The following is a 21800-nucleotide window of genomic DNA, read 5'->3' on the forward strand; positions in this document are numbered from 1 at the left end:
GGGACTCCATGGATCCGCAATTAATCTGCCAACTAATACAAATTTTAACCTGTTTTGAGAACTTAATGAAACAATGATGACCACAAACATCATTTAGCTGCCCCTGTCAGTCTTTTAAGAGTTATACAGTTGTAAGTAGAAATAATGAATCAAATTTGAATGTATTGTACAAAGATGTGGTGTACTAGTTGTTTACACTCACTCCTCCTTTTACCTTACCTTTTTAACATTGGGGTATTTTTAAAATGCAGAGAAATTGGATCTTATGTATTGGAACATTGTGATGGTTTTAACTAACAATACAAAAAAAAGAATGTTTCACTCACTGGTGAAAAAGAGACAGCTGACGGGGAAAAACAGAGACGTGACAGACAAATGAGAAAGTATCAATAGATGCAAAAAGAGCCATGAGACGGACAGGTGTGAGAGAAAGAGAGAGAAGTTTAAGACAGAGTGGCAAATAAGAGAGAGCTGACAGACAGAGGGAAAGACGGAAATGCGATATATAGATGAGGAAGGCTCAATAGAGATATATTCAGGTAAGACAGGTATTAGAAAAGGTCTAAGAAAGAGGTCAGAAAAACACTGCAGAGTGTGGACCTGGTGAAAAAGAGGCACCCGAGAGACAAGTGAGAGACAGGTGAATAGGAGGCAGTCTAAAGAGACAGAGAGGGAGAGTAGGAGGCAGATGTATGAAATATGATAGAGAAATACTGGTGTGAAAGAGCTCAGAGAGGAAGAGGTGGTGCATGTCAGGGAGAGGGATAGAAAGAAATGAGCAGAGAGGGAATGGACAGGTGAGCAATAATTTATAGAGACCACTGAGAGCGGGTGAAAATAATCTAGAGATGTGATAGCAAAGTAACAGGCAGATGAGAGAGAGATGGGTAAAGGGACTGGTGCAAGCTAGATGATTTCAAGAGCGAGGTGAGAAAGGGAAAGAGATGGGTGAGGGAGTGAGAGGTGGGTGAAAGAGATGGGTGAGGGAGTGAGAGATAGGAGAAAGAGATGGGTGAGGGAGTGAGAGGTGGGAGAAAGAGATGGGAGAGGGAATGAGAGTGAGGGATGGGAGAAAGAGATGGGTAAAGGAGTGAGCGGCAGGAGAAAGAGAAGGGTGAGGGAGTGAGAGGTGGATGACAGAGATGGGTGAGGAAGTGAGAGACAGGAGAAAGAGATGGGTGAGGGAGTGAAAAGTGGGAGAAAGAGATGGGTGAGGGAGTGAGAGGTAGGAGAAAGAGAAAGATGAGGGAGTAGGGTGATCAACCATCCATAAATTTCACGGACCGTCCGTCATTTTGGTGTGATGTCCATTGTCCGTAATCATTCCTTTTACGAACGCCTTTTGTTCGTAATTTTGGACATTAATTACAGCATTCTCTGAAAGAAGCCCCAAGAGATTAAAAGTTCTCAGGGGCCAGCTCGCACTTCTCTGTTGAACTCCAGAGGCTGCAGCAGCCCCTCCCTGAGATCTCACAGACTGTGGGCAGGCCCATTGTCATTTGGATTGAGGCTGATTATCCCCTTTCGAATGACAATGCGCCCACAGGAGTGGTGACCAGGCAGGAGAAGTGGTGGGCAGGAGTGGTGACCGGGCAGGAGAAGTGACGGGCAGGAGAAGTGACGGGGCAGGAGAAGTAATGGGGCAGGAGAGGTGACAGGGCAGGAGAGGTGGAGGGGCAGGAGAAGTGACAAAGCATGTCCCTCCCAGCTAAAAGTGGGGAGAACTATCCAACACTTCTTCACTAAGCTGGAAGAATGTGGAGAGACAATCAGCGTTGGTGTGGTCAGTCCCTGGGTGATGCTCCACTGTAAAGTCAATTCCCTGTAGGGAGATGGACCACTTCAAGAGTTAGGGATTTTCACTCCTCATCTGCATGAGCCATTTGAGGGTCTGTGATCTCACTGAACCAGGAAGTGAGTCCCAAACAGAAAAAGTGTCTCATTAAATTACACTCCACCTCTGTTCCTGTATAAGTAACCACTTGCTGATGAGGCTACTCGGTGGTCTAGGCCCTTCTCAATCACCTGTTCTAACATGCCCCTTAAGCATCTGTCTACATGATGAATTCCTTGGAATCAGGGGCCCTGAGCACAGAGCACAAGCCACAAAGGCTTTCTGAGAAGCCTCTTTTGAGATCACCAATGTGGGCTGCTTTTTTTGTTGTCAGCTCAGTTTAGGGGACAAGTATGGTGCTATATCACTTAACAAATATAGGGCAGTTGCCAGTGAGGCCTAGGAAGGCTCTCACCTAACTTCTGTTTGGGTTTTAGGTAGATCCCAGGCTTGATGTTTCCAATCTTGTCCTGGCGGGCTGCACCTTGCCTCTATCTGCCAGGTGTGCACCTTTGAACTCTGTCCAATCTCGGAATTACTGGCCCTGATGGTCAGGCCTGCCTGTTGCAGGGCCTGAAGCACCTCATGGAGGTGCTACAGTGAGCCCTCCCAGCTGGAACTATAGACCCAATTGTCATCTAAGTAGGTGGCATAGAAATATTCCATATCAGCCAGGTCCCTGTTAACCAACCGTTGGAAGTAGCAGGGGCATTCTTCATTGCAGAGGGCATCACCTGGAATTGAGACGGACGCTCAGGGTTGAGAAAGCTGACCTCTTTTTGACACCTCCAATCAAGGTGATCTGCCAGTACCCGGATGTCAAATCAAAAGTACTGAGGAATTTGGCAGCATTCAGCCGGTCAATGACATCCTCAGCTCTGGGAATGAGGTATGTTTCAGTCCTGGTGACAGAATTGAGTTTTCTGTAGTCAACGCAGAATCATAGTTCTGGTTTGGCGCCCCTTGGAGCAGCCTTTGGTACCAGCACCACGGGGCTGGACCAAGGACTGTTAGAGGGTTCAATCACCCCTAAAGCTAGCATCTTGGGGACTTCCTCTTTGATTCAGGCTCTCACCTTGTTTGACAACCTGTACATTTTGTTCTTTACGGGGACTGTCTTCTGTGTCAACATCATAGACACATAGATGTGTTAGTCTAGCGGTGAAGGAAAACAGTGAAACAAACTGTCCCAGCAAATGGTAGCAGTCACCTTGCTGTTCTGGGGTCAGTGTGGTAGAGATGTCAACACCCTTCATTCACCCATCGTGTTCCTGTGCAGTGAGGAGATCAGGGAGAGGTTCACTCTCCTCTTCCACTCCCCATCTATCACTAGGAGCATGCTTACTTCATTCCTCTTAAAGTGAGGCTTAAATCTGTTCACATGGAGCACTGTTTGGGGTTTACTAGAGTTCTGGAGGTCCACCAGGTAGATGGTCACCCTAATGCATCTTTATCTCATATGGGCCAGTCCAGCGGTCCAGGAGGGATCCGGGCTCTCCTGGTTGATTACCCATACCATTTGGCTATGTAAAAACTCCACCAGTGTGACCTACTGGTCGTACCAGAGTTTCATCACCTCTTAGCTTGCCTCTAGGTTACTTTTTGCCTTCTTCCAGAAGATGTGCATCAGGTTGAGGAGGGCCAGCATGTAGCTGATCACATTCTGGGGAGGCTTCCTGGGAGCTTCCAACCACCTCTCCTTGACAAGGCTCAAAGGTCCCTTAACAGGGTGTCCATAGAGCAGTTCAAAGAAGCTGAACCCAACTCTTTTCAATGGCACCTCCGTGTAGGCAAAGAGATGACATGGTAAGATGGCATCCCACTTACACCTCATGGGCACAGGCAGGCCCATAATCATGCCCTTCAAGGTCTTGTTGAATCTCTCAACCTGACCATTGGTTTGGGTATGATAGGGTGTGGTGAACTTGTAAGTTACAAAATATAAACAGAGGATAGAAGGAGGGTCTAAGGGAAAAAGTTTAAAGATATAATATAAAGATATATTCCCCAAATATGAACATACAATGCAACAACATATCCATAGTTCTATCTCATCTACTCATGAACTACAAGCATGCCATACAAATGAAAACCTCTAATTACACCTGAAGAAGTCCTTTTTAAAAGCACGGAATCCCATCACTCACCAAAGTGACATGCTTCATCATCTGGGATCTCCTCTTGGTTGCAAATCCTAGTTCAACCAAGGGCTACAATCCCCTCTCTGTGAGGGAGGAGCTAAGGGATTTGTTGTATTTAAGGTAGGGTTAGATTACCTAAGATCCATCAGATGTAAAGAATACAATTTGTAAAGTGATGAGGGCAGTGCAAAATGATTGAGCAGTGATATGAAGGTTAAAATGAAATATCAGTAGAAAAAATGACTTATTCAATATCTACTGATGTCCAAAGTAAAAACCGTGCTAATGCAGGTCTGAAATAATACCTGCATATGTCCAAAAGCATGGTCTACATGTTTCGGCTATTGTGATTCGGATGGAATCGTGGGCTTCCTCAGGACATTTGTAGTTGATAATGCTTCTGCGTGATAGTGAAAAAGGTGCACAATAATGAATACAACTTTGTAACCTGATATCTAGGTTCTCAATGAATTGCAGGATACTGGTAGCACCTAGAACAAGCATTTGCAATTCAACAGGTCTTCGATTTACAACAGTTTGAGCTATTGACATTGTAAATGACTATGCCTTTTATTTTTGTTTTTGTTTTTAAAACATAAATAAAAGGCATTGTCATTTACAATGCCAATAAGTTAAACTCTTGTATCCCGAACACATACGTATTCTATATATCTGCAAGGATAGTGTTCTCACACCTATATCTGCAGTGATGTGATCTCACATCTATATCTGCAGTGATAGTCATCTCACACCTATATCTACAGTGATAGCGATCTCACACCTATATCTGCAGTGACAGTGATCTCACACCTATATCTGCAGTAATAGTGATCTCACACTTATTTTAACCCCTTCGATGCTCATGAGGAGCTCAGCTCGTCATGGAGTACACTGATCGTGTGCTCATGACGAGCTCAGCTCGTCATGAACAATGGTAAATAATGGTCTTCAGCACAGCAGGAAAATCTCCCTAGCAGCCAAGGTGTTAAACAGAAGCACTGGAGCACCACTTCTCAATATACAGGGAAAAACTAATATACAATCTATTCCCAAACAGCAGTGTTCTTCCAAAGTTTCCTTTATTCAAATATCAAAAAGGGTTTATAAAAACAAGGTCATAAGCATCACTTGTTGAAAGTGGCACAGACGACGCGTTTCGTCCTTGAAGCGGACTTCTTCAGGGCTGTAGATGCCAAACACATAAATAAGCATATCAATACACATAACTAGATATAATTACAAAACACATATATTCATTTTATACAAACATATAAAACGATTATTAAAAACAAGTAAGGACTCTTTTTATAGTCCAAGACAAACATTCAAAACACATGTGTTATGCACTTAAGCAAAGGACTGTTAAAGACAGACTTCTTATAGTGTAATCAAGTGTGAATTGATTTTCCAAACCTAAAATCAATGATTACATTTAAACATTTCATAGAGCCTATAGGGCCAATATATATATGAGTCAGTAGTATGACATGAAAGAGAGAGGGAAGAAGAGTGGAAGAGGAAAGTTCGAGAGAAAAACAAGCAACCAACATCCAAAATATATCTCACACCTATATCTGCAGTGATATTGATCTCACACCTATATCTGCAGTGATAAGGATCGCACACCTAAATCTGCAGTGATGGTGATCTCACACCTACATCTGCAGTGATAGTGGGCTCACACCTATACATACCGTAATAGTGATTTCACACCTATATCTAAAGTGTTAGTGATCTCACACCAATATCTGAGGTGATGGTGATCTCGCACCTATATCTGCAGTGATAGTGATCTCACACCTATATCTGCAATTATAGTAATCTCACTCCTATGACTGCACTGATGGTGATCTCACCTATATCTGCAGTGATAGTGATCTCACACCTATATCTGCAGTGATAGTGATCTCACACCTATATCTGAAGTGATAGTGATCTCACACCAATATCTACAGTGATAGAAATATCACACCTATATATACAGTGATAGAGATATCACACCTATATCTGCAGTGATAGTGATCTCACATCTATATCTGCAGTGATAGCGATCTCACAACAATATCTGCAGTGATGGTGATCTCACACCTATGCCTGCAGTGATAGTGATCTCACACCTATATCTGTGTAATAGTGACTTCATTCCTATATCTGCAGTGATAGTGATCTCACACCTATATCTGCAGTCATAGTGATCTCACACCGATATCTGCAGTGATGGTGATCTCACCTATATCTGAAGTGATTGTGATCTCACACCTATATCTGATGTAATATCTGAAGTGATGGTGATCTCACCTATTTCTAAACTGAAAGTAATCTCACACCTATATCTGAAGTAATGGTGATCTCACACCATCATCTGCAGTGATAGTGATCTCAGACCTACATCTGAAGTAATGGTGATCTCACACCTATATCTGCAGTGATGGTGCTCTCACACCTATATCTGCATTAATTGTGATCTCACACCTATATCTGCAGTATTATTGATCTCACAACTATATATATAGTGATAGTGATTTCACACCAATAGCTGCAGTGATGGTGATCTCACACTTATATCTGCAGTGATAGTGATCTCACACCTATATCTGCAGGGATGGTGATCTCACACCTATATCTGAACTAATGACAATCTCACACCTGTTTCTGCAGTGATAGTGATCTCACACCTATATCTGCAGTCATAGTGATCTCACACCTATATCTGCAGTGATGGGATCTCACCTACATCTGAAGAGAAGGTGATCCCACACCTATATCTAAAGTAATATCTGCAGTGATGGTGATCTCACCTATATCTAAACTGAAAGTGATCTCACACCAATATCTGCATTGATAGTGATCTCACACCTACATCTGAAGTAGTGGTGATCTCACACCTATATCTGCAGTGATGGTGCTCTCACTCCTATATTTGCAGTGATAGAGATCTCACACCTATATCTGCAGTAATGACAATCTCACACCTATATCTGCAGCGTTAGGGATCTCACAGCTATATCTGCAGAGAAAGTGATCTCATACCAATATCTACACTGATGGGGATCTCACACCAATATCTACAGTGATAGATATATCACAACGATATCTGCAGTGATAGTTATCTCACACCAATATCTGCAATGATTCTGATCTCACACCTATATCTGCAGTGATAGTGATCTCACACCTATATCTGCAGTAATAGTGATCTCACACCAATATCTGAGGTGATAGTGATCTCACACCTATATTTGCTGTGATGGTAATCACATCTATATCTACAGTGATAGTGATATCACACCAATATCTACAGTGATAGAGATCTAACACCTATATCTGAAGTGATAGTGTTCTCACACCTATATCTGCAGTGATAGTGATCGCACACCAATATCTGTAGCAATGGTGATCTAACACCTATATCTGCAGTGATAGTGATTTCACAACCATGTCAGCAGTAAAAGTGATCTCACACCTATATCTGGAGTGATAGTCATCTCACATCTATATCTGCAGTGATATTCATCTCACACCTATATCAGAAGTAAATCTGCAGTGATAGAGATCTCACACCTATATCTGCAGTGATAGTGATCTCAAACCAATATCTGCAGTGGTGGTAATCTCACACCAATATCTGCAGTGATAGAGATCTCACACCGATATCTGCAGTGATAGTGATCTCACACCTGTATCTGCAGTGACAGTGATCTCACACCAATATCTGAGGTGATGGTGATCTCACACCTATATCTGCAGTGATAGTGATCTCACACCTATATCTGCAGTAATAGTGATCTCATACCTATATGTGCAGTCATAGTGATCTCACACCTATATCTGAAGTAATGGTGATCTCACACCGATATCTGCAGTGATAGTGATCTCACACCGATATCTGCAGTGATAGTGATCTCACACCTGTATCTGCAGTGACAGTGATCTCACACCAATATCTGAGGTGATGGTGATCTCACACCTATATCTGCAGTGATAGTGATCTCACACCTATATCTGCAGTAATAGTGATCTCATACCTATATGTGCAGTCATAGTGATCTCACACCTATATCTGAAGTAATGGTGATCTCACACCGATATCTGCAGTGATAGTGATCTCACACCTATATGTAAAGTAATGGTGATCCCACACCTATATCTGTAGTGATGGTGATTTCACACCTATATTTGCAATGATGGTGATCTCACACCTATATCTGCAGTAATTGTGATCTCACACCTATATCTGCAGTGATAGTGATTTCACACCAATATCTTCAGTGATGGTGATCTCACACCTATATTTGCAGTGATAGTGATCTCACACCTATATCTGCAGTGAGGGTGGTCTCACTCCTGTATCTTAAGTAATGACAATCTCACACCTATATCTGCAGTGATAGTTATCTCACACCTATATCTTCAGTGAAAGTCATCTCACACCAATGTCTGCAGTGATGGTGTTCTCACACCAATATCTACAGTGGTAGATATATTGCACCTATATCTGCAGTGATAGTGATCTCACACCTATATCTGCAGTGATAGTTATCTCACACCAGTATCTGCAGTGCTGTTGATCTCATGCCTATATCTGCTGTGGCGGTAATCTCACACCTATATCTGCAGTAATAGTGATCTCACATCTATATCTGCAGTGATTGTGACCTCACACCTATATCTCCAGTGATTGTCATCTCACACCTATATCTGAAGTAATTGTGATCTCACAACAATATCTACAGTGATAGAAATATCACACCTGTATCTACAGTGATAGAGATACCACACCTATATCTTTACCTATGCAGTGATGGTGATCTCACCTATATCTCCAGTAATAGTGATCTCACACCTATATCTGAAGTAATATCTGCAGTGATAGTGATCTCACACCAATATCTGCAGTGAAAGTGATCTCACATCAATATCTGCACTGATGGTGATCTCACACCTATATGTGCAGTGAAAGTGATTACACATGAATATCTGCACTGATGGTGATCTCACACCAATATCTACAGTGATAGATATGTCACACCTATATCTTCAGTGATAGTGGTCTCACGCCTATATCTGCAGTGATAGTTATCTCACACCATTATCTGCAGTGATGCTGATCTCACACCTATATCTGTAGTGATAGTGTTCTCACACCTATATCTGCAGTGATAGTGATCTCACACCTATAACTGCAGTGATGGTCATCGCACCTATATCTGCAGTGATAGTGATCTCACACCTATATCTGCTGTGGTAGTGATCTCACACCAATATCTGTAGTGATGGTGATCTCACAGCTATATCTGCAGTGATAGTGATCTCACACCTATGTCCGTAGTAATGGTGATCTCACAACTATATCTGCAGTGATAGTGATCTCACACCTATATCTGCAGTGATGGTGACCTCACCTATATCTGCAGTGACAGTGATAGTCATCTCACACCTATATCTGAAGTAAAGCTGCAGTGATAGAGATCTCACACCTATATCTGCAGTGGTAGTGATCTCACACCAATATCTGCAGTGATGGTAATCTCACACCAATATCTGCAATGATAGAGATCTCACACCGATATCTGCAGTGATAGTGATCTCACACCTATATCTTCAGTGATAGTGATCTCACACCAATATCTACAGTGAAAGAGATCTCTCAACTACATCTGCAATGATCATGATCTCACACCTATATCTGTAGTGATAGTGATCTCACACCAATATCTGAGTTGATGGTGATCTCATACCTATATCTCCAGTGATAGTGATCTCACACCTATCTCTGCAGTATTAGTGATCTCACACCTATATCTGCAGTCATAGTGATCTCACACCTATATCTGCAGTGATGGTGATCTCACCTATATCTGCAGTGATAGTGATCTCACACGTATATCTGAAGTAATATCTGCAGTGAAGGTGATCTCATCTATATCTGAACTGAAAGTGATCTCACGCCTATATCTGAAGTAATGGTGATCTCACACCTATATCTGTAGTGATAGTGATCTCACACCTATATGTGAAGTAATGGTGATCTCACATCTATATCTGCAGTGATGGTGATCTCACACCTATATCTGCAATGATGGTGATCTCACATCTATATCTGCAGTGATAGTTATCTCACACCGATATCTGCAGTGATGGCGATCTCACCTATGTCTGCAGTGATAGTGATCTCACACCTATATCTGAAGTAATATATACAGTGATAGTGATCTCACACCTATATCTGCAGTGATAGTGATCTCACACCAATATCTGCACTGATGGTGATCTCACACCTATATGTGCAGTGAAAGTGATTACACATGAATATCTGCACTGATGGTGATCTCACACCAATATCTACAGTGATAGATATGTCACACCTATATCTGCAGTGATAGTGGTCTCACGCCTATATATGCAGTGATAGTTATCTCACACCATTATCTGCAGTGATGCTGATCTCACACCCATATCTGTAGTGATAGTGATCTCACACCTATATCTGCAGTGATAGTGATCTCACACCTATAACTGCAGTGATGGTCATCGCACCTATATCTTCAGTGATCGTGATATCACACCAATATCTACAGTGATAGCGATCTAACACCTATATCTGCTGTGATAGTGACCTCACACCAATATCTGTAGTGATGGTGATCTCACACCTATATCTGCAGTGATAGTGATCTCACACCTATGTCCGTAGTAATGGTGATCTCACACCTATATCTGCAGTGATAGTGATCTCACACCTATATCTGCAGTGATGGTGACCTCACCTATATCTGCAGTGACAGTGATAGTCATCTCACACCTATATCTGAAGTAAAGCTGCAGTGATAGAGATCTCACACCTATATCTGCAGTGATAGTGATCTCACACCAATATCTGCAGTGATGGTAATCTCACACCAATATCTGCAATGATAGATATCTCACACCGATATCTGTAGTGATAGTGATCTCACACCTATATCTTCAGTGATAGTGATCTCACACCAATATCTACAGTGAAAGAGATCTCGCAACTATATCTGCAATGATCATGATCTCATACCTATATCTGCAGTGATAGTGATCTCACACCTATCTCTGCAGTATTAGTGATCTCACGCCTATATCTGCAGTCATAGTGATCTCACACCTATATCTGCAGTGATGGTGATCTCACCTATATCTGCAGTGATAGTGATCTCACACCTATATCTGAAGTAATATCTGCAGTGAAGGTGATCTCATCTATATCTGAACTCAAAGTGATCTCACGCCTATATCTGAAGTAATGGTGACCTCACACCTATATCTGCAGTGATAGTGATCTCACACCTATATGTGAAGTAATGATGATCTCACATCTATATCTGCAGTGATGGTGATCTCACACCTATATCTGCAATGATGGTGATCTCACATCTATATCTGCAGTAATAGTAATCTCATACCTACATCTGCAGTGATAGTTATCTCACACCGATATCTGCAGTGATGGCGATCTCACCTATGTCTGCAGTGATAGTGATCTCACACCTATATCTGAAGTAATATATGCAGTGATAGTGATCTCACACCTATATCTGCAGTGATAGTGATCTCACAACTATATCTGAAGTAATGGTGATCTCACACCTATATCTGAAGTAATGGCGATCTCACACCTATATCCGCAGTCATAGTGATCTCACACCTATATCTGCTGTGATAGTGATCTTATACTAATATCTGCAGTGATAGTGATCTCACACCAATATCGACAGTTATAAAGATATCACACCTATATCTGCAGTGATAATGATCTCATGCCTATATCTGCAGTGATAGTGATCTCACACCAATCTCTCTGAGGTCCCTTTTCCAGATCTTCGATTTCGTTGGTTGACCCTTCCTTAGAGACACCACCATGTTAAAATGGAAGAAGATGCTGTGGTAGTCGGACCAATCACACAGGGTGATGGTATCCATTGTGATGATGTGTCCTTTGGTGATGATGAGGTCCAGAGATTCACCTTTATTATGGGTTGGCCGGTCACAATGTTGAATCAGCTTGTGATCACTTAAGAAAGATTTGAGGCAAGTTACAGCTTGGTCATTAGGGTTAGACCAGTAGAGGTTGAAGTCACCGAGGTAGATGTGGGACAGAACGGAATCGACATTGGCAGAGATGATTTCCATTAATTGTTCAAGAAAGAGGAGGTCATCTCCAGGGGGTGATAGAATGAGTGTAATTTGCACACTGGATGATTGTTACTGGAGATGTGGATACAAAGGTATTCGCAAGATGATGGCGTAGAAGACTCCGAGAGGGAGCCCGCGAGAGTGCTCTGATGTATACAGGCTAAGCTGCCTCCCAGCTTCAAAGCTCTGTCTAGATGAATTATGTCATGAGTAGGGGGCACTAGGAGGTCTAGTATTGGAGTGGAAGAGGGATTGAGCCAAGTTTCAGTGAGGATGATGATGTCTATCTCATTGTGATGGATGAGGTCGAAGATATCAGAGGCGTGTTTGCTGGCAACCTGCAGTTGAGTAGTACGCATTAAGTTGTACCGGAGAAAGGGGGGAGGAGTCTGCATGATGTTCACTCTCATGAGGTTAACGTTGTTTATGACTCTAAGGTTGTGGGGGGGGTTCTCTGTTTGGGTTTGCGTGAATGGCCTGGATTTGCCCCGTAGTGATCTTGTTGGTGTCTAGGATAAGCGAGTAAGAGTTGAGTAAGTCATCGATATCGTTGGGCACGAGAGAGGCCAAAGATCTTCTGGGTCGGGAGGGTGTGTTAGGTAGGGGTATGGTTTTAGGGAAATAGAGGGGAGAGATTTGGTTAAGGCGAGCTCTAACGCTATCGCTAGCAGGTGCTCTGGGACGATTCGTGCCAGAGAGGAGGGAGCTTATCCGGGGTAGGTGTTCCAATGAGAAGGATTTCAGATCATGAAGTTTGAGGGTGAGAAGGTGCAGCTGGAGGGATAAATCATCCAGGCGAGCCACCAAGTCTGGGTGCTGGGGAAGGGGTAGAAGTTGTCTAGGGAGAACTGGCAGGGAGGAAGGGTCTTGTTGAGTGCCAGATGGTTCAGCGGCGGTATTGAGAGATTCCAGATGGGGGAGTTTGTCCAAGCATGCCACCAAGTCTGGGTGCTGGGGAAGGGGTAGACGTTGTACATATACAATCTCACTGCATACAAACTGTATTCGACTGCACTATTTTTGCAAAATATTCCTATACTTATCTGTACCAGGCCTGGCTGGGTTCCAGAAAATGAAATACAGCTAAATAATATTTTTATACAAACAAATTGGTCTGAGTTCAGCATGTGACATAATTTCTTGCCAGAGTGTGTACAATAAGTGCTTAGCCCTAAAGCTTTGATAAAGCCGTACTGCTCACCCTCACTACCACAGAGAGTAAGGTGTTATATACTTTTACCTCTGACTACCTTATGGGGGTTTACTGGACTCTGTGCACACTATACGTTAGTATAGTATAAGCAGAGCTAGCTTCCTACAACCCTTCCCTGTGGGTTATACAGGGTTTAACTTAGGGGTGACTTATCTGTAAAAAAAGGAAAGGTTCAGGCCAAGCAAGAGGGTTTACTTGGCAGATCCAAATTGCAGTGCGAAACTGCACACACAGGTTCTGCAGTGGCAGGCCTGAGACATTGTTAAGGGGCTACATATGTCGGTGGCAGGCCCACTAGAAGCATTTCATTTGCCACCCCTTTGCCTATGTTGTGTACTTTACTTAGGGACTTATGAGTAAATTAAATATGCCAATTGGAGATGTACCAATATTACCATGTTTAGTGGAGAGAGCCCAAGCACTTCAGCACTGGTTAGTGGTTGTAAAGTGCTCAGTGTCCTAAAGCCAGCAAAAACGAGGTCAATAGAAATGAAGCGATACAGGCAAAAGGTTGGGAAAATATTACCCTAAGGCTGTCAGGTCTAACATGATTAAAATTAGCTTTTTAGGCCATCAAGACAGATGGAGTTGTTTTAGAGCAAACACAGTTTTAATTTGATAGTACTTTGTTTCTCTCACCATTTTGTTACTTTTTCTTTTTAATTTTGCATGATTGTCTGTTGTTTGTAGATGGAATGTTGATAACTCTTACATGTTTTTTGCAGAAGTGTTATTTACCATGCAGGGTCAATTTACTTGTTGGGGTATTTCCCCCAAAAAATGTGTCCATGGAAAATGTTTTATTGCACAAATAGCAGAATTACGGCTCAGTGATCACAGTATCTGTAATTAACATGGTCTCTTTTCTGTCCTTACACGCACAGGCGGGCTTCTGCGAATATCATCGTAATCCACCAAACACGTCATTCTCTTCGAACCAGGAAGGACTTTACCTCTGCAAAGAGCCATTTCTTCCTCAGGACGGAAGTACGTCATAGAGAGACATCATGGCCCCATGCCTCGTGAGAAGATATAAGGACGAGGATTACACGGCTGTGCGGGAACTGCTTACACATAACATAAACGGGCTCATTCCTCTTCAACTGAAGTATTCGTTGACACTTCTCTGGGTTAAGGTCCTCTTCCTGGTGGCCCCCCTCACTCTTTTCTTGGTCTTTAAGTCCATCCTCCTTTCTGTCACAGCACTTGCAATGTGTTTCACTTTTGTCTGGTACGGATCAAGATACGTCTTCAAGTGGTACCTCTATAACTACCTCGATGGAGACATGAAAGACATCCAAAGTTCCTACATGCAGAAGAAGGGGGCTTGCTTCTGGGTGGCTGAGTGTGATGGGGAAGTTGCAGGCTTTGTGGCAGCAGATTCGGCTGGAGAGAAGGAAGTGGGGCTGTTCCGCATGAACGTGGGAGAGAAGTTTCGGGGACGAGGAATTGGCAAAGCCTTGTGCCAGACTGTAATGAACTTTGCCAGAGAAGAAGGCTACGAGGCAGTGGTCTTGGACACCAGCACAGTGCAAGTCCCAGCAAAGATTCTATACCAGAAAATGGGATTTAAAAGGCACTATAGTTATGTTCCACCTTATTTCTTATTCAAGGTAATGAGGTTTACCATGACAAGATTTAGATATGAGATTCTGCGGCGAGGATGAAAACCGCAAAGAACCTAGGGCCCAGATTTACCAAGATTTCGTGTTGCCCTTGCACCACTCAAGGCAACGCAGGGCTGTGCAAAACCTAGAATGTGATTTTCCATGCCACACATAGGCAACCTGTGAGGCCCTGCATTGCTTGGTAAAAAGGTGTAATTCAAGTTAGCATAAATCACTGCCTTTGGTTACAGTGCGCTAAGAGGCCCTTACAAGGGTGGAGCGTGGGTGTTCCCACACATTCACCCATCTATTCTGACCCATTCCAAGTTTTACCCAAACAGGTAGACCTGGGAATCCATCAGAATTGTACGCTGTCCCAATAGATGCGTACCTATGAGAAATATCTTTATTTATCCTAGTTTCCTCTTTCTAAGTGTGCTTCATTTGCCTCAAAGGAATATTTTAGTACAGGAAGGTGACCCTTTCTGCACAAAAACAATCCTGTCTGTAATTGGGCACCTTTGGACCATGGCACAAGGGTGCCTGCATTGGGGCTAGGCTGCACTGAGTGCACCAGCGCAATGAGAGGGCAGGAATGCACCATATCTTGATAGATATGGCCCATTCTGCCCTCTCCCTGTCACGCAACGCAGCGCAGCACATTGCCTCGCTGCGTTGCATTGAATGACATCATAATGAATCAGGGCCTTGGTGTCTGGCTAAGCAATGTTGCTTCAGTGCTAATGTGAGTACTTCCTCAATACTTGAACAATACGTCCTGACTCAAGGGGGCAGAACTGTTGAATCTAATGGCGCACCTACCTGCAGAACTTCATCCCACTGGTGGAGAATATTTTGCCAGTGGATTTTCCACTGGGTTTACCACTTCCTCCACACATTGGGGCAGATTTATGTTAACTGGCGCATCCCCAGGGATGCGCCAGTTAACATGCGCCACAGTGCGCCACTGCTCCGCCACCCATGGTGCGCCGCATTTATGATGCGGCGCACCATGGGGCAAAAACGGCACAGATGCGTGACGCATCTGTGCCGTAAAGGTGGCGCAATGCTGGAGTTGCGTCGCAAGCGCGACGCAGCTCCAGCAAGGCTCGGGGGTGCCCATCGTAACAATGCTGCGTCAAGCCTTACGCCTGCTTGAAGCAGGCGCAGGCTTTTGACGCAGCATTGGCCTGAAAGTGACTGAGTGAAATCTCATAGATTTCACTCAGCCACTTTTGCGAGGCGCACCTGCCCCGGAACGCCCCCCCCTGCGCCGGAACGCCCACAAGCGGCGCAGGGCTTTACAACGTGACGCATCTGCCTAGATGCGTCACGTTGTAAATCGTTCGTAGGGATGCGCCACGTTTACGCCACCTTGCGTGACGCAACAGCGGCGTAAACGTGGCGCAAGGGCCTCATAAATCTGCCCCATTGTACGTTGTCTTATCACCATCTAACTTTAAATCTGCCCATAGAATTTCAATGTTGTTACATTTTTGTATTTCCTAAGGCATAGTTCTTCATGATTAAATATTTTAAACAGGCACGCTCACAAATCACATGGCATCTGCCCAAACAAATATTTTCATTGTCTCTGGTCTTATCATTTTCTATTGGACTATGTAAGTCGGCAAGTGTAAAAGTATTTTTAGAGACGAAGAAACAACCACTGTTTCATAAACCATAAAGTGGTAACTCAAAAGCGGATGTACATTGTTACAATGCATGCTTTTACTACGCATGCCTTTACAACGCAGGTTTTTCAACGCAAGTTGTTACAACGAATTGCGTTGGGGTGTGCTGGATAGTGAATAGTTTAATTTACTATTCCAACTCCAGTCCCCGTGGATAGTATGGAAGGTGTTGGATAGTAAATTAAACTATTACCTATCCAAGAGCGCCCCCAGCGCAATTCGTTGTAATGACTTGCGTTGATTAACCTGCGTTGTAAAGGCACTGCGTGCTAAAAGTTGCATTGTAAAGGATGATTCCCCTCAAAAGCAGACATAGGGCCTGATTACGATCTTGGTAGATGGAATACTCCGTCACGTTTGGGATGCCCCGTCTGACTTTTGACAAGTGCCACAGGATATAATGCACTTGTACGAAGGAGTATTACCCCATCACAAACGTGACGGATATCCTCTCTTTTCACTAGTGCCATAGGATATAATGCACTTGTACTGAGGAGTATTACTCCATCACAAAAGGGATGGATGTCTCGTCTGCTTTTTCACAAGTGCTATAGGATATAGTGCACTTTTACTAAGGAGTATTACCTCATCACAAAAGTGACAGATATCTCGTTCGCCTTATTACAAGTTCCATAGGGTATCATTGAACTGTAATTTGGTGGACAGAATATTTGTGACATTTGTGACGGAGTAACGCGGTCTGCCAAGCTTGTAATCAGGCCCATAGTTATAATGTCTGTAATCAACACACTTCATATGTGCCTGCAGTTACATAGATGTCTTACCAACGTGCCTTAAGACTGACATGGGAGGTGCTGCCTTTTCGTCACAGAGTACTAAGCCTTGGAGCTCCCATCCAACCGACTATATAAAAAGTCTCACACCGCAATTATTATTCCAGATGGTAATGAGGACATGGCTGTTCTGCTCCCCTGTATGACAGCAGCATGTCATGTTCTCAGAAGGAAAACAGTTGTGTGCATGGAACCTGTATGAAAGGTATGAAGGGTAGACTCTTGCCCCATGAACCGACCCAGTCGAAGTTTGGAGAAGCACAACTTTTTCTACATGGTTTTTCTCTTTGACACAAAAACACCTTTGGGCAGTGCCAGGTATTCAGTAACAAGAACAGAGCATCCTTCTGGTCCTCATGCACAACACCTCACCCCTCACATAGGTCGACAACAAATTCACTCTGCAAAGCTCTAGTATGCATCAAACCCGACTAGACTACTCAGCACAAAGGGGCTACACTAGTGACGGTAACACTCTTTACAAATGACATACGCATATAAATGTCCTCAAAAGGATATTTTTGTGTAAAAGAGTTTAAACAAGTCATAAAGTTATAGGTTTTATCTTAACACTGTTCATTTTGATGTTCTCTCGTATTTGACGTTGGTAAATGCAGCAGGTATATTTTTCCTGGAGTATATGTGTTGGAGAATAATGTAACCATACCCACAAGTCAATTTAATAATAATAATATTTTTATATTGTATGATTAATAAAAACACTTTGCAAATCAAAATGTGTATAACAAAAGAGTATAATGAAACTAAGTCATCAGGCAGGCATAGGTACAATCAGTGAATGTACATAAGGGATTAAAAAGATTTTTTGGGCTAAAACTAAGAGTCGTGCAAAGAGTACAAATATCAAAAGTGACAGTGCTAATATTCTGATTTTACAGGAACTGTTAAGCCATAAATTAAATACAAATAAAATCATATATTATGATCAGTTCATCTTTTGGAAAACCATAGTCACATAGGGCCTTATTTATGAGGCTGTGCGTCACTTTTACGCTGCCGGTGCGTCACTTTTTGTGACGCACCTGCAGCGTAAAAAATGTGCCTTGCTGCACCATGTTTACAAAGTGACGCATCTAGGTAGATGCGTCACTTTGTAAACCCCTACGCCACATTATACCTGCGCCAGGTATAATGTATGCAGGGGGCGTACTGACGCAAGAAAAGGTCATAGAAGTGACGCAGTGAAATCTGTAAGATTTCACTGCGCCACTTCTAGGACACAAATGCGTCAATTCGCAGGCCCTTTCACATGGGGCTTGCCCCATGTGAAAGGACACATAGCTGGAGTTGCGTACACTTTTGTGACACACTCCAGCAAGGCGTCACTTTTGCGCCATACAGATACGTCAGAAATACTGACGTATCTGTAACTCCTTGCGCAATGATGCATCATACTGTAAATATGACGCATCATTGGTGTCGCAAGGAGGGCTCACTGAGAAGTGACGCATCGCTGTTTTCACACAGCATTGCGTCACATTTCATAAATGAGGCCCATAATATTCAATGATAGCCCAGATGTAAACATGTACACTTCAGTCTAGGCAGCGTGGCTTTATCAAGTGAGGAATGATTGAGAGAAACTTGATCAGCCTGATACTCAGGATGGTATTTTGTGGATTCATGGCCGCTATAACAGCTTGTCTACGTGCCCACACATTCAGGAATTAAAACGGCTGTGTAAATGATTGTCCGCATATTTCCAGGTTCTGGCACTCTGTGTGGGCCCAAATCCAAAAGATTTTTCATTTTCAGGTTACCTTCTCCCCTGCCCTTATTTTTCTTGGCTCTGTCTCACCTGACCTTCCTCAGTCCTCCAATCACTACCAACTCCTTGACCTCTTAATAGCGGTCGCCCTGCATTCTATCACATCTAACTGGAAACAAGCTGCAAACGTGTCCTAAAAATCAAACTTAAAAAAAAAAACTGCTGTGTAAAGCATGTGTTAAAAGCTGAGCGTGTTTGAGGCGCGCGATTAATTAAACTAGAGATTTAATTTTGATTTGATTTAATTTAATCTATAAAGCAACTGAATCATCCCCAAAGGGGTATCTCTGTGCTACTGAGGAATGAACACAGTCCAGGAGGAATTAGTTGCAAAAGAGCTAAGTTTTAAGTCGTGTTCTAAAACGAAGTTGGTTCAGGCATTTCCGGAGGTGAGAGGGTAAATGATTCCAATAATGGGGAGGCAGGTAGGAAAAGGCTTTGCCCCAGAACGAGATTTCGTAAATGGGGAGTAGTAAGGAGTGATTTCTCCCCAGATTGCAGAGATCTGCTCGGCTGGTAAGGTATACGTTTTCTGTTAAGTAGCTGGGCCTCTGCCACTCAAAGTTTTATGTGCTCTACAGCAGATCTTAAACGTAATTCTCTAGCATATAGGGAGCCAGTGAAGTAGTCGCAGACAGGGGTGAGAAGTCGTTCTGGATGGTATATTCTGGACTATTCGGGCTGCTGGGCTCTGAATCACCTGTTGTTTATTCAATAAAGATTTGCTTGTCGCAGCCAGGAGTGCTTTACAATAGGCCAGACGACTGATTACCAGCACCTGAACCAGAGTTTTTGGTACAGAGATAGGGAGGAGAGGAAATACTCTACGCAAGAGACTCATCATATGAAAGCAGGTGCCAGTGGTAGCCACAACCTGATCTTTCAACGTGAGAGTCTGATCCAGTCGAACTCCCAGATTTGTAACCACTGTTTTGGGAACAGGTGCTGTACCCAAGTCTAGAGGCCACCACTGTGGAGACCAGAGTGTTTGGGCATTGCCAAGTAGCATAATTTCCGTCTTACCACAGGTATGAAGGAAGAAACAAGGAGAAATAAAGATATTTTCCTAGTTGCGCCTCGATTGGGACAGCGTACAATTCTGACAAAGCTGATCCTCTCCCTTACCAACGACCCCACCACCGCCAGAGCCAACCTCCAGGAAGGAATGAAGGACGTCGCGGAATGGATGAAGCTCAGCCGTCTGAAACTGAACTCAGACAAGACGGAAGTCCTCATCCTGGGGCCTTCTCCCTCTGCCTGGGACGACTCCTGGTGGCCCCCTGTCCTGGGCACCGCCCCAAGCCAACGGACCATGCTCGTAACCTGGGTTTCATCCTGGACTCCTCCCTCACGATGTCCAAGCAAGTCAACGCTGTCTCGTTGTCCTGCTTTAACACCCTGCACATGCTCCGAAAGATCTTCCGGTGGATCCCCACCAAAACCAGGAAGACGGTCCCCCAGGCCCTCGTCACCAGCCGACTGGACTACGGGAACACCCTTTACGCCGGAACCACAGCCAAACTCCAGATAAGACTCCAGCGCATACAGAACGCGTCTGCACGACTCATACTGGACATCCCTCGTTACAGCCACATATTTGCCCACCTGAGAGACCTGCACTGGCTCCCCGTCAACAAGAGGATCACGTTCAGACTCCTCACCCACGCACACAAAGCTCTCCACGACATGGGCCCCAGGTACCTCAACAGCCGCCTTGCATTCTACACACCCACTCGCCAGCTCCGTTCCGTCAGCCTCGCCCTCGCCACCGTCCCACGTATTCACAGATCCACCGCCGGAGGAAGATCCTTCTCCTACTGGCGGCCAGGACATGGAACTCCCTCCCCACCCACCTTTGGCTGACCCAGGATCATCTCTCCTTCATGAAACAACTCAAGACCTGGCTGTTGAACAGTAGCGACTCCCCCTCCCCCCAGCACCTTGGGACCCTAGCGGGTGAGTAGCACGCTCTACAAATTTCATGATTGATTCATTGATTGATTGACACATTCCCAGGTCTACCAGTTTGGGTAAAACTTGGAATGGGTCAGACGAGATGGGTTCAAACTTTGAAGCAGTATTCAATGGGACACTGTGTCGGAGGCTGCCAATAAATCCAACAGCACCAGCAGAATAGCCTGGTTGCTGTTAAGTGAATATCTTTTTTAATATGTTACTGCTAGCAGCGCATATTCAGTGCTGTACATAGGTCTAAAACTGGACTGCGAAGGGTCCAGGCATCCAATAGACTCTGTACTTTGTTTAGTAATATAGCCTTCTAAAGGTTTGCTCATCGAAAGGGAGATGGGTCGATAATTTGACACATCCAAGGCCGGGAGGTTCTCCTTCTTGCTAATGGGAATCACCTGTGCAGCCTTCCAAGGTGGTGCCAGTTGACCTTCACTCAATGATAGATTTAATATTGAGCAGAAGGCAGGAGCAAGTTGTTTAAATAATGAAGTGGAAATCTTAGCTGGCACGATATTTAAAGGCGACCCTGATTTAGCAGATTTCAGCATTTCCTCAACAGTATCCACCCTGAGGGGGATAAAACTTTCGGGGATTCAA

At 43.7% G+C, this 21800-nt stretch overlaps 1 protein-coding gene across 2 annotated transcripts in view; it reads left to right on the forward strand.

Moving 5' to 3' along the window:
- LOC144819234 (putative N-acetyltransferase camello) overlaps positions 1 to 15850 on the forward strand; it is a 62936-nt gene extending 47086 nt beyond the window's left edge. For both annotated transcript variants that reach the window (XM_078677206.1, XM_078677205.1), the window contains one exon: positions 14233 to 15850. In XM_078677206.1, coding sequence (XP_078533332.1) covers positions 14356 to 15015 — 660 coding nt within the window. In that variant the 5' untranslated portion in view covers positions 14233 to 14355 and the 3' untranslated portion in view covers positions 15016 to 15850. The remainder of the gene's footprint in view (positions 1 to 14232) is intronic.
- Positions 15851 to 21800: the final 5950 nt, after the last annotated feature.

Source organism: Lissotriton helveticus, chromosome 2_1 (genome assembly GCF_964261635.1).
Source record: "Lissotriton helveticus chromosome 2_1, aLisHel1.1, whole genome shotgun sequence".
In the NCBI taxonomy this organism is placed as follows: Eukaryota; Metazoa; Chordata; class Amphibia; order Caudata; family Salamandridae; genus Lissotriton; species Lissotriton helveticus.